Source organism: Ambystoma mexicanum, chromosome 6p (assembly GCF_040938575.1).
Source record: "Ambystoma mexicanum isolate Mex_15411 chromosome 6p, UKY_AmexF1_1, whole genome shotgun sequence".
Taxonomy (NCBI): Eukaryota; Metazoa; Chordata; class Amphibia; order Caudata; family Ambystomatidae; genus Ambystoma; species Ambystoma mexicanum.
The window spans coordinates 1,128,796,297-1,128,810,556 of NC_090935.1; the positions used below are offsets into that span (position 1 = coordinate 1,128,796,297).

At 47.4% G+C, this 14,260-nt stretch overlaps 1 protein-coding gene across 2 annotated transcripts in view; it reads right to left on the reverse strand.

Annotated features, from left to right (window-relative positions):
- The window catches only part of VLDLR (very low density lipoprotein receptor), a 546,560-nt gene that overhangs the window by 167,233 nt on the left and 365,067 nt on the right, over nucleotides 1–14,260 (reverse strand). For both annotated transcript variants that reach the window (XM_069625743.1, XM_069625744.1), the window contains one exon: nucleotides 386–557. In XM_069625743.1, the coding sequence (XP_069481844.1) occupies nucleotides 386–557 (172 nt within the window). The remainder of the gene's footprint in view (nucleotides 1–385; nucleotides 558–14,260) is intronic.

Sequence of the window (14,260 nt, forward strand, 5' to 3'; positions counted from 1 at the left end):
AAGTATTCCTGGTCAAAATACCATGTCCTCAAGTACAAAATAAATCTCATGACTCGAGCCAAGACTGCGATCATGGAACCATTGAAGCAATCAATGTAATTCCAACTTAATTATCCGAACTGTTTCTTTCAGCCAATGGTCCCCCTAAAACCTGTTTGGCTTTATTTCCAACATATGCAAAATACACACGTTAAAGTGGTTGAGTTAGCACTTTGACGTACCATAGCAAATGCACCTACTCAACTCAAAAAAAAAAAAAAAAAAAAAAAAAAAAAAAAAAATAGTTGCAGGAACATTACATGGAAATTAATTATACACCATTACTTGATATTTTCCTATCAAATAAAATGTATCCAAAGTGGTATATAGACAGTACAAGACTTACCTGAAAATTGCTTTTTGACTTACATCAGCCCAGAAAATATTCTGACCAGCTATGTCTGCATCCAAAGCTACAGTGTTTCTCAGCTGCTCTACAAGTTGTATGTATTCCTTTCTTTCCAGGCCAATCTTCCTAATGTCTCGCCGATTTGTAAAAATTAAACATGGTTCCGTTCCTATAAAAGGAATTTACAATTACCAAAAAGATGAATGTCAAAGTGGTGACCAAAGATTGGCTTGAACAAAGTAACATTTAAAAATAAGTATACCCCAATATCCCAACACGAGATTCAACTACAAAGTAAACTAGTCAATACTATCCTGTGTTCACACTTCCTGGGGAAAGTTCACAATAAACAGATTATAGCCATAATCTATAGTATACAAGCTAAGGTGAACTGGCATGGCCGTTGGTCTGGTAAACTGTGGAGACCAGCACTTTGCATCTTTGGGTGGGGGCAGGGGACGTTCCGTGCATGCTCAGGCCACTCCGGCATTTAAAATGTTATTCTAATTGAAGTTGCTGGTAGTAAAATCAGTCTGCCTACTACCAAATTTGTGGTAACTAAGTTGAACTTTCTAGTGAGTCATTGGTCCCTTCTGGTGGTAAGGCTTCTCAGTATCTGAATTCAAAGCATACTTATGGGATTTGGTAAATATCTCACCATTACAACTCAAACCAGAACACAATTTTCCACATAATTAACCAAATCCGTATAGTCTTAAGATCTAAAATAACAGTTACCATAGCGACTACCTTACTCCTAGACTATAGTCCCCTTTCCTCTATTCGCCCGCCATCGTCCCCTCTAAAAAGTATCCTCCATCATGGCTTAAATGGTCTCAGACCTGGTGACAGAAAAAAACTGAAGGGCGATGCAGAGCTCAGAAGGGTGGTATTACGGCCATGTGCGGTGGTCCGTGAAAAAATAAAAATGACAAACCTTTAATGCTTTTTTACAAAAGTGCTCCGTCCCGACAATGTTCCACAAGTATGGAGGAAGGGGCCTATGGACTAGGAGCAAGGTAGTCACTATGGTGAGTAACTTATTTTAGATCAAGAGACTATATGGATTTGGTTAATTATATGTGGATAATTGTATTCTGTTTTGCATAATTAACCAAATCTGTATAGTCACCATAGCGACCATCTTACTCCTAGTCCTCTTTCCTTCATACTTGTGGGACATTCCGTCATGACCATAGCACTTCTGTAAAAAAAAAGCATACAAAATGTGTGTCATTTTATTTTTATGCAGACCACTGCACATGGACGTAACCTCACCCTCAGCTCTGCCCCATGCATTGCCCTTCAGTCCTTTTCTAGCACCAGGTCTGAGACCATTTTAGCAATAGAGTATACTTTTTAGAGGGGACGGCGGCGGGCGTACGGAGGAAAGGGCATATGGACAAGGTAGCCACTATGGTGACTGTTATACTCCTATGTCCCGCCCCCTTTCCTCCATACGTGTGGGAGATTCCCAAGCACACACCACAGGTAGTACACAGGTGGATGGAAACAAACCCTTTACTGGAATACGTTCTTAACAGCAAGGCCAAATTGGGCATCAGCCCTGGAGGACAGGTCTAAACAGTAATGCTTCCAAAAAGCGGATGGGCAAGCCCACGTAGCCGCCTTGGCGATGGACTACCAAGGGACATACTTTTGGAAGGCAACAGCAGACGCTTTGCCACGTACAAGATGAGCATGAATGCCTTTCAGACGTTGAAGGCCTTGAATGCTTTAGGCTTCTGAAATGCATGAGGCAATCCATCGGGAGATAGTTGCTTTGGAAACCAGTTTCCCTTTCAGGTCTCCGAATGTGACAGTTGAGGAGCTTCTGAGTTCACTCGTTCTGTCGACTGACAACTTCAGGGCTCGCCTTATGTCAAGTTGTGTAAAACTCTCTGCATTTGATGCCTGGTTAGGAAAAAAGACAGGTAAGGAGATAGATTGGTTCAAATGAAAATTCGGTAACCACCTTAGGCAGGAAGGGAGGATGAGTATGAAGCACAACCTTATCCTTGTGGAACGTGAGGAACGAATGTTCCACGGAAAGAGCTTGGAGCTCACTTACTCACCTCACTGATGTTACTGCGATCCAAAAGGCAACATTCCAAGAAAGGTATTTAAGATCGGTAGTGGCCATGGGTTCAAATGGCTTATGGCATAATGCAGTGAGGACCACATTCAAATCCCATTTGGGATGAGGGGTGCGCACCGGCGGGAAGATGAAGACCTACAAAATGTCTTTTAATGACTGGATTAGTCAATGAAAAGGAACAGCTGTCTGTGCACATGTAGGCTGCAATAGCATAAGTTGTGCATGACAGAACATGAATGCCAGAAGCTGCCAGATGACAAAAGAGAACAGTGTCGACCAAAGCATGCCTGGGTTCGAGCTGTTTAGCGAAACACCAATGGCAAAACAGCCATTTGCTCCTGTACTGAGCCCTCGGGGAAGGCTTCCTGGCTGCTTGGATAATGTGCATATTGTCTTTGGACAGATTGAACTGTGCTAAAGATCTGAACTTGGGCACCAGGCCGCCAAGCTGAACGATTGTGGGGAGGGGTGCCACACCAGATTCCTCTGGTGAAGGTTGGGAATCTGTTTGCGAGAAGTACCGACAGATGCTATAGTTCCGAAAACCAGAACCTGGCTGGCCACCTGGGCGCCAGGATATGATATGATAGGGTATTTATAATGCGCTTAATACCCAAAGGTTTCTAAGCACGGACCCGGGATCAAACGTGTTGCTTCGCGTCGTCTTGTTTCCATGGTGAGTACGCTGCCGCTGAGCTATCCTCTCAGGACAATGAACAGGGGTGTGCAGTTCGATGTACTCCTGAGCTTGCAGAGCGACTGGTGAATCTGAGGCAGAAGAAAAGCATAATCTCTCATGGCCCACAGAATCTCGAGAGCGTCCCCCAGGGAGTATGCTCAGAGCCCAACCCGACACAAAGGAGGTAGTTTGTTTGAAGACGTTGCAAAGGGGTCCACCTCTGGGGTGCCCCATTGATGGAAAATGAGGACTTCGCTGTTCATTTCCCACTCGTAACTGTCAACTGGCGACTGAGTAAATCTGCGGACACTTTGATGTGACCCGGGATGTGCACCACCTGGAGCCAAATATTGTGCTGGATGACCCAGTCCCAAATCTGCAGTCAGATCCACAAGGCGACGAGACTTGGTGCCACCCTGCTTGTTGATGTAAAACATTGCAACAAAATTGTCAGTGTGAATACGGACTACACCGACTGATAGTCGGTTGAAAAGCCTTGAGCGCCAAGAACACATCCAGGAGATCCAGGTAATTGATATGGAACTGCCTTTGAGGCATCCACAAATCAACACCTCGAGGTGATGTAACATTGCTCCCCACCCAAGAAGGGAGGGGACTAGTGACTTGTTGGCAGGGCTCCTGGAAGGAGGTTCCCGTCGGCAGAAGACCACCATTGTAGATCCACAGTCATGTAGGATGGAACTGGAATCATCTTGGAATCCGGTTCCGAAGCCTGGGACCAGCAGCTCTGAAGAGCTAGCTTAGTGTGCCTCATCTTCAGGCATGCAAGAGGTAGAGCCAATACACAAGCCATGAGGCCCAGAAGTCTCTGGAACAAGCAAGCAGTCATGTGAGAAGCCTGGAGGAAGATTTGGCACATGGTCTACAGGTCTGCAATCCTGTCCATCGTTAGGAACACTCGGTACTGACAGTATCCCAACGGAAACCCAGCAAGATCAGGTCGCAAGCCCATCATGGATTATTTCTGCCAGCTGACAGACAGCCCAAGATGGAACAGGAGCTGAAGGAGTGATTGTCGTAGCAGTCTGTGGGCAAGGAGTGCGCAGGAGGAAATTGCCCAAGTATGGATATACATGAACCCCTTGCAGTTTGAGAAATGCTGCGATAACAGACATCTTCGTAAAGACATGCAGTGCTGAGCCGAGACCAAAAAGGGAGTACTCAAAACTGGAAGTGTTCTGCTCTCACAGAGAACTGCAGATATTTACGATGCGGGCTCCAAATAAGAATGTGCATGTATGCATCCTGAATATCTACCAAGCTGAGCCAATCGCCTTCCGAAGAGAGGACTTTATTTGGAAGGGCGTCATCTTGAATTTCTCTTGGGGAGGGTGGGGGGGGAGAGATGGATTGAACTGGGAAAGATCGAAGATAGTACGCAGGCCAGACTGGTTGGGTTTGGGCACTAGACAGGAGTAGTAGTTCTCCCCTTGCTCCCGAGGGGGAACAGGCTCCATCTCCGAGGACTAGGAGTTTCTGTACGTCAGCTCTGTGGGAGGGCGATCTGGTCTGCTGGAAGGGAGGGTTGAAGAGTGGGGTAGGGGACAGCAGAAACCCACCCGAGCAATAGACAAAACCAATCAGTCTTCAGTGATGGTCTGCCACTCCTCTAGATGAGACGAAATTTCTCACCAATTATTTGAATGATTTGTCAGCAGGGAGCCTACCTGTCCCTGGAGGGTAGGCTGATGGGCGAGAGAAAAACCGACCACCTTACCGTTGTTGCTTACAAAGTGGCCCAGGAACCAGAGCTTCAGATCAGCGCACATGGCAATCTTGAAACCCCCTCTACTCAGAGGACTGAGTTTGGACTGTGACCTGTGTCTATAAGGGGCCTCGCCAGGACCGATAGAGACTTGGTGGTTTGCGTACTCGCCTTAGTGAGTTCCTCATATGTGGAGGAATGGAACAACTCATCAAAAGGAAGGTCCAGCACTTGGTCCTGCACCTTTGAGAAGTTTGTTGCGTGGAACCATGCCTGGCGGGAGATGTCAACCCCAACCATAAGGCCTTGAGCAGTAGTATCTACGTGGTGTGCCGCAGCCTCCAGTAGATCCTGTGTCAACACTCTGGCGTCCGACGAACAGGCTTTGCAATAATCTGAGGGGGGGCGGAACCAGGGAGCGAGGCAGCATGGCCAGAGCATGGCAATCAACTGAAGGGCGGAGCAGGTTTGTGTAATTCACATGGCATGGAATAAACTGCTCAGCCCCAAAAGGAATGCCCCAAGCACTAGCTGTAGTGAATGTTGGTGTAAGAGTAAGTCAAAATGGCCACCGTTGAGGTTGAGCTGCCATTTTGTCGATACCTGAGGTGAACTGAGACACAGGAGAAAGTGAGGCAACGGTCTCCTCAGGGGAGTCGGGGGTCTTATGTAGCCTTGAAACAAGGACCGTTGGCTGAGCTGGTACTGGCAGATCTAGGGTGTTTACTGGACACCTTAGGGACTGCCCCGGAATAAGCCTCCAGTGGAGGAACCTCAGCAGAGCTGCTACTCTAAGGCCTGTAGTGCATGACTACCTTCTCCAGCTCTCTCTCCCCCCCCCTCCCCCCCCCCCCCCCAACGACAGAACCGGTACCACCATAACCGAGCATGGGAAGGTTGAGGAATGTACCTCAGGCATGACTCGAGGAACCCTCAATCCTGCCAGTACTGGATTTAGCCCCAAGAATGGGACCCTTGGGATGTAACCTGACATTAAGCTCCCTCAAGAGGTGCCTCGAGTTGCAATTCAGTGTGGAAAGCTCCAGAAATGAGACCTCAGGGTGAACCCCAGTATCCAGAGCTACAGAAGAACTGGGTTGAACTTTAGTCCCCAACCGGGGAACCTCAGAAGAATGTCTGGTTTTGGTAGGCCCACTATGGGGACCCACAGAGAAAGCTACAGTGCGTCTATTAGGCCCCTTGTGGGATACCTCAGGGATGCCCCCAGTAGAAGAGCTACCTGAGCCCCTCAGTCCTGGAAGACCAGGGGAAGGAGTCCCCTGTCTGGGGTTCCCTAAAAAGTTAAGAACTTACCAGGCGTTTTTTTCCCCCGTCGATGAAGAGCTGCAAATGTGGGAGTAACGCGTTGAAACACCTCCCACCTAAAACGACAGCGAGGAAGTCGCAATAAAAATACGAGTCCCAACGATGTCCCGGGCCTAGATACTCCAGGCAAAGAGTGGGGATTTGCCCTTGCGAAACAGCTGTTTGCAGGAACAGGACACAAGGACTAGATGACTGGAACCGGAGCAGGCAGGACAAAGGGAATTAAAGAAAACAATTACTGATGAGTTTGTCCAGCCCCAACCACACTGAGAAAAGGAATTAAGGGTGCAGTTACGGCCACGCGCAGTGGGTGTGTTTTTTTTTTTAAAAGTGCTCCGATCCCGTCCCAAAGGACGGAATGTCCCACAAGTATGGAGGAAATGGGATATAGGAGTGGGAGATGATTTTTCTAAACATACTGGAAACTGGCAGTGCTGTGGCCCGGGGGGAAATCAGATTAATTTCATTGTAGGATTTTTAAGCAATTGGGAGACTAAATCATTTGTTAACATGATATACAAGATCAGATTTGTGATTTAGAAAATTTGCACGAGACCAAGCAATTATCAGTTTTTGGTCTGTGCATGCATAGCCACCAAATTTAATTATAGCCCCTTTAATTTCTGGGAAAATACTTAAAAATGTAGCAAAAAGACTGTTGGAGTGTTAAGATTTAATCAATGCAATACATTAATGAAATCTACTTTAAAAAATTAAGTGAAAGGTCCTACTGTTTAAACATTCTAAATAAGCAAATCCAAGATTGCAGTGAAGTAAATACCTTCTCAAAATATAAAAGAATTTGACCCCAAGGTCATGTTAGAAAAATGCAAAGTGTATACCTTTAGGGATAGTAATCGGCACATTTGGTAATCATATCCCCCACTGCAATCTTAGAACATAGCCCAATAGACAACTGCGCAAGGCAAGCTAACACATGCAAGTTGAGCACAAGGTCTGCAAACTGAGCAAAAAAAAAACAAAAAAAAGAACCCAATGGTTAAGGGAATGCGTGGACTGCGAAGAAGAAATCACAAACCCAAAAAAAAAAAGACTACACATCTGATAGTACTAGAAAAACAGAGGGTCCTAGAAGAACATGGGGAGTCTGAACCCCAAAGAGTAAAAGCCCGAGTGCCAAGCAAAAGTAGTACAGACTCCATGGTTCCAAAGGAGAGTACCTGCAGCAGGTGGCAATGTTATTTTTGGCTGGGAAAGCTCAGTAGTGAAGGACCGTGTGGCCAGACTAGGAAAACTAATAGTTTTAGAAGGTGGAGAAAATACAAGGGCACAGAACCCAGGTGTCTGGGTTGCTCCCTGGATAGGCAATGGAAGCCACACCCTCCATCATAGCTTCAAAAGAGCAAAGCAGAGACCTTAGATAATGCCCAGGGACCCCATAGATGCAGGAGACAAATGGGCAATGCAGCAGAGCCAGATAATGGGTGTGGGGGTAATTGCAGATTAGCACAGGATAAGTCCCATCTGCAATCAGGATGGCACCAGGGCCCTGGTGGCACAGGATCAATGGCAGCAGAAGCAGGTATCTGGGCAGATGCAATGCAACACCATTTGGGAAAGTAAGTCCAGGTCATCAGAGTTGCACGTAAAACCCAGAGGAACAGGTCCAGAGGGATGGAATAGAAGGAATGTTCCACAGGGTTCTGTCTGTTTCGTCAGTGCACTGGAGTTGCCATTGCAGATCTTTCGCAATCATGCAAGTCCTACCTTGTGTTGCTGAATGAATTCCCAGCAGCTGACTAGCTTGGTCAGCCACTAGCCCAAAAATGGGGGTAAGGTCAGATGCCAACTGATGACCACTAAACCATGTTTTTGACAGCCAATCCATGCTAGTCGCCACAAACTGGGAATGTGGCTTCCAAGAGAACCCCAGACATCACACACGCAAGTTACTCACTCAAGCTTCAGATAACTGGAACGATGAGCCTACATGGTAGTTACCATTCACCACCCCCACTCACTGAAGAGCAATAGAAGCCTGTTTAATGGATTGCAAATGAGCGGGATGCTCCATTTAAGCTTATTCCGCAGGAGGGGGAACGGGGGTTAGACTGACATTCACATCTTGTAGCTTACATTTTAGATTCACGGCAACCAAATGTTTGGTTTCTTGTCCAGGCAGACTAGCCCACACTTCAGCCATAAAGGACTGGAGGACCATAAACCTTCGAGATCTACAGAGCTATCTGGATGGAAACTCAATGCGGGGGGGGGGGGGAATTGGCAGAGAAAAGGTTGCAAGCTTGAAGATTCCGATATAGGTAAAACCATTTCCTGAGGTTTTGATTACCAGCTTTTCCCAGAGTGAAGATCTAGTTATCTCCATTTCTGTGCCAGGTGTAAAATTAACCTTGGAAACCCAAAGCGTTGGTTAGGTAAAGTGCACTACACTACAGCCTTGTGGATCAAAAAACAGACAATTGTTCTAATCTAAAACATTTGAACCTGCACATCTCAGTCCTAGATATTCATTGCACTGTGCCCAGTAAAACTGCAGAGTGCTCAGCACCAATTCCCGATTGCTATGAAAGCACGTAGACACTAAACATCGATCAATCATCCAAGATCTGCTGTCAAAATAAAAAACGTTTACTTTGCAAAGTTTTACAATTACGTAAATTGTGTGCAATATCCGCTGGTAATCTACTTTGAGGATTTCCTAGTGCCAGTCCCAGGATTCAGAAGATCGTATATGGACCTTTTCTAGCCAAAAATGACTTGTTCAGCACACTATGCTCTAGTGTCTTACATGGAGCACATTCGGCACATTGTAGTGCAAGTCAAAGGATTATGAAAAATGTGCTAGTCACTCTCCTGCACTGAACCAATCAGAATCATGAACTAGAAAACGTTAGAATAGTGGGCAACGGTCAATCTTACGCAAGGTTTGTGAACTTCTAACATCCAAGCAGAAGCACCTGCACGAAAGTAGAACAGGACTCATGTTGCTGCTGCTCACAGTTCCAGCTGAGAAGTTCCCTAAATTGCTGCCGTTGCAGGCTTTACTTTGCTTGTCCTTTGAGGTTCAGAAAGGATTATGAAAGTCCAGCAGGAAACCGATGGTAACTTTTTAAAGCATTTTAATACAAGCTTAGAACCATTCTTCAGAATCATTCAACCATGTAAGCATATGTGAGGGAAACTTCAGAAATGTGTTCCCAAAAAGGATTTCTGAAGAGTATTAAAGTTAAAATGAGCTTCTTTCAGTAGCCCATCACATTGTGTTTAAGATTGCCTTACACGGTTTGAATGTTCAGTTTGCTTTTAAAAAAGTAGTGCCAAGCATTGAAGGAGGTATGCTACAAAATGCGGCTGGTACCCAAACACCTCAATCACCAAATTTAATATTGCAGAGCCAATGGAATTTGAAGTTTTATATTGATACAATACGATTGGGGCTTCACATGCATCATAACGGCAAAAGGGGTGTTTGGAGTCTCAATCTAGTGGCAGATGCCACACAACAGACCACTGTGGTGCAACAAGGGAAGTGGTCATCTAAAGCACCCTTTTGTCAACGTCTGACTTCCTGAGCGAGGCTCTGTAAAAAGGGAGGTCATGAAGCACTTTGTGTTGAAATAGCAAGGAGTCATGTTGGTCAGTCCGGGTTTGAAAGCATCCATTACTTGTGTGCAAATTCTGTGTTAACGTGGGTAAACTTGCCTCGGGTTATCCAGAAGACAGTACCAGATTGGTGGACATAGTGGGTTGTGATCAAGTCGACAGGGAGAGGGCAGACACTATTAGTGGAATAGTAGGGTTAGCAAGTTGCTTTCTGGGCATCTTGGTTTGCTTCCATACAGAGATATTTGGGAAGGGAATTCCAATTCTCACTCTTGCAGTCCAGGAGTAGAGCAGAGCTACTCGATCCAAGTCGTGGTGGGTGTGGTGTTGAAACATCCTTGGGAAAACAAGCCGGTCCCAAATGGCGACGGCAATGTATAGGGCTTTGAATTGCATTTTTCAGACAGGGAGCCAATGCAGCAGCCAAAGTGCAGGGGTAACTTGTTGGAACCATTTCACCTTAAGGAGTACTCGTGTTTTGCAACCTTTCCATGAGGTAATCTGGAAGATAAAGGCTGTTTGCATAGGCCAGACTACATAGGTCAACTGAAAAAGGCAGCCACAGTCCTGTAGGTAAACGAAAGGTATGGTAGAATGAGCTGTAACATCCAAAGTTTTTACAAGCAGCCAAAAATCTGTTCTAGTGCAAGGCCGCAAGCCACTATACTGAGGTTTATGGATTAGGGTGCTAGACATGAGCCTAACTCCATGGGCCAGGGGACCGAGTATGCCTGATTGGGGGGGATGGAGGGGGATAACACTGAAAAGTGAACTTGGTTTTAGAAGTGTTGGACTTTGGTTTTCCGTATACCCGAGACCATCTTTTGGGACTGCCACAGTAGCTAGAAGTTTGCTAGTGATCAGCTAATTTGGGCGTTAGTCTGCATAGTAATAACAGGTGAGCACAGAGCAGCAGATTAGTTCTAGTAGCAGAATCATGTAGATTAAGACAAAGTGTGCCAAGCCTTGAGGGGGTACACGATCCAATCTGGGAGGAAAAGATCTTTATGAATTAATGGTAGTTTTGATTCTGTTGGGGGAGATTATCCAGTGTAAGATAAATCGTTTAGAATTCACCTGTACACAAGTGTTTCTAGGTGCGACAAGGGAAGACAGGGAGGACAAAACAGCGATCTTACTAGGCCGTGTGTCATTCGGATTGTGTAAGTGTGATGCGCAAAGGTACAAGGGGAGGGAAGGTAGGAGGGGGTGGGAGGGTGCAATCATGGCAGCAATGCACCGAGTAAGTGGAGTCAGGGCAGCGTGGCTCTGGGTAAGTTCAAGGAGGCACGGGACTGCAGGGTTCTAGATACAGCTCCAAAGTGCATGGTAGGCCAGGAGGCAGTGAAGGCGCTACTGTCAAAGGGGAGCCTGGTACCAGTGAGACGGAGGCTAGCCAGGCAACCAGTCTGGTAAGCACACAGATTGGTCAGCAGGGGAGAGAAGAAGCGCAAAGGAAGGTTTTGAGTGGCTTCCAGAAATTCAGGTGTTCGGCTCAGGTTTGAGAGGGGCAGGGAGACCATACCAGAGGTAAGAACCTGCAGAGGAGATATATTTACCCCCAATCTGCCTGGAGAAGCATTCAACCCTCAGAGTTGGATGTCGCTGAGCAAAGGGCTCGAGAATTAAGGTATTTAGGAAGAGCGTTTGATGTAGTGCAGGTCCCGGCCCAAGAAAGCCTTGTGGATGATGCAGAGGGTCTTGAACTTGATCCTTGCAGCCAGTGGAGAGATTTCAGGGCTGGAGGGATACGCAGCCAGAATGAGGGAAAAGCGGTAGCAGGGGTCCCAATGAGAAGGATCTCAGTCTTACTGGCATTAAGGCAGAGATCGTTGGAGGCGCACCACTCCTGAATCACAGACAGTCAGGAATGAGCAGGAGGAGGCTGAGGGTAGCATGAAGGAGAACCAAGCCATGCACATCACACAAAGTTAAAGGTAGAGAGAAGATGGGCCAAAGGGGCCAAGTACACATTGAGCCATGGTGAGAGGTTAGAGCCCTGGGGAACACCACATGTGGAGAGGTGGTGGTGAAAGGACCCAAGTTGCACCAGGGATGGTTGGTCCAAAGGGAAGGCGGCCAACCAAGCCAGTGGAGGATCCATGATACCCAGATTATCAAGGAGACGATTGAGCAGGTTGGCATGATGGACCGTGTTTAAAAGCAGAGGAAAGATCAATGAGGACAGAAGGAAGGCTAGACTCTAGATTAGTGAGCAGATCTCACATGTGTTCAGGAGAGCAGTTTGTGCCTCTGGCTGCTCTGAAGCCAGACTGATGGTCATGAGACAACCAGATTCAGTGCAGAGAGTAAGCTGGGAGATGGCCAGCTTTTCCAGGAGTTTGCCCAGGAAAGGAGTGATCAAGATCGGGCGGTAGTTTGCCAGAATGAAAGGATCAGCAGATGGATTTTTCATGGTGGGGTGCACAAGGGAGTGCTTAAGGGCAGAGGGGACGTTCCAGTGGCAAAAGAGTGATTGCAGAAATCGGCCAAGGCTTGAGTGAGATGGTCAATGTGGTCCTCGATGAGCACCTGCTGGAATGATTTTCATAGACTAGAAAGCTTGTCAGGAGTGGTTGGAGAGAGGTGGCCAGACGGGGGCCAAGAGAGGAAGAGGAGAGGGATGTCCCGAGTTTCAGTGGTGAAGTGAGAAGCCAAAGCTGTACAGAGTGCCTAGGAGGGAACAGGAGAGGTGGAGACTGCAGAATTGGCCATCTACGTGCAGATTTTAAAGAGTTTGGCCATGCTGTTAGAGGACGCAGAGATGCAGGCTTGATGTGGGCTCTCTTCTTGGTCAGGACAGCGTCTGTATTGCCTTTGGAGCAGGCAGCAGGCCAATTTGTCAGAGGATGCTTCTGATGCCCTCCACTTCCTTTCAGCCACCCTGCACTTGGGTTTCAGGGTGACGAGATCAGTCATAGTTGGAGATAGAAAGATAGGATAGGTTATTTATAACGTGCTTAATACGCAGAGGTTTGCATGCGCGGACCCGGGGATCGAACATGTGGTGCGCCGTGTCTTGCTTACAAGGCTAGCACGTTGCACGTGAGCCATCCTCCCGAGATGTAGGTTAGAGGGCTGCATCAGGGTGTGAGTCAGCTGCAGGAGTAGGGGGGGCAGAGAAAGTAGCGGCAAAGGCCTCCACTGACACATGCTTCTTGAGCAGATTAATCGAGAAAGTAGGTGGTAGTGCTGGGGTTGGCTTTCCCTGGGAGACAGCTTCAGGTGAGAGGAGAGCAGTAAGTGGTCGGTCCAAGAGGAGTGGTCAGGAGGGGGTGGGGGAATTGTGTCTGAGGAGCTGAGAACATCAAGGGTTGCCCGGCAGAGTGGCGGACAAAAGGGTACAATTGAAAGAGTGACAGATTGTGGAAGATACAAGGTGGGATTAGAAGCATCCAGAATGATGTTGAAGGCTGAGAAGTAGAGGTACAGGCAAGGAGGGAAGAAGAGATGTCAGCCCACTGAGAGGAAGAGGGCGACCTGGCCAGGCAGCCTGTAGATTGAGACCACAGTCCGAGAGGCCAAGAGAGCTAGAGAACCTGCAGACCAGGCATAAGGCAGAGTAGGCCTGCGTAGAAAAGAATCGGAAAGATCAGAGCTACTCCACTTCTGGGACTGCTGCTTCGGATAAGATCTTGTAGCCATTAGAGAGGAGTGTCAAAACCTGTGACAGAGCTGGCCGTGAATCATGTCTGAGACACCAAGGACGTCCAGGTTCTTCAAGGAGATGGCAGATGTCAGAGGAGTGTTTGACAGAGCGAGAGTTGAGTAGCAACATGGAGCAGGCTGCCACATTTGAAAGACTTCTGTGGAATGGTACAAGCTTGGGCTATGCCCTGCAGAGGTGGTAGAAGGGCCAGAGAGTGGGCAGTGGAGGTAGAACAAGATGGCAAAGTGGGCAGCGAGGATGAGGGTGCCAGAGGTGGCGGCTGAGGAGGAGCTGGTAGTAGCTGCAGCAGAAGGATGTTAAGATGCACGAGCCTCATCAAAAAGGAGATTAGGCTGAGGGCCCTGGACCAAGATGGTGCCATTCAGATGGACATTAATGATGGTCTTGGAGTAGTGGAAGAGGCCAAGAGGACCTCCCACTGCGTGCCACCATTAATGGGAAAGTAGGAGAGAACAGACTATGAGGGGTTCATAGGTCTTGAGAAGGCACATCATTATGTTGGTAGGCCTGTCTGGAGGAAGTACAGCTGTAGTTTTACGCAATATGGAAGCCTGGGTTGAGCCAAAATGTCCTTGAACTTTCCCAATTTAGCTAGAGTTATAGGAGATAGAGTAGCAGTTAGATAAGCTAAGGGAGACAAAGCACCATAGAGGGTTAGAGGATGAAGCAAAATAGTATGCAGGAGGAGCAGACGTGAGGGGGTCACAGTAGGGAACAGAAGGGGCAGACTGGTACACTCAGTACAAAGGGTACCCCCAGAGGGGTGGGGTCCTAGAGAGTGGGAGCAC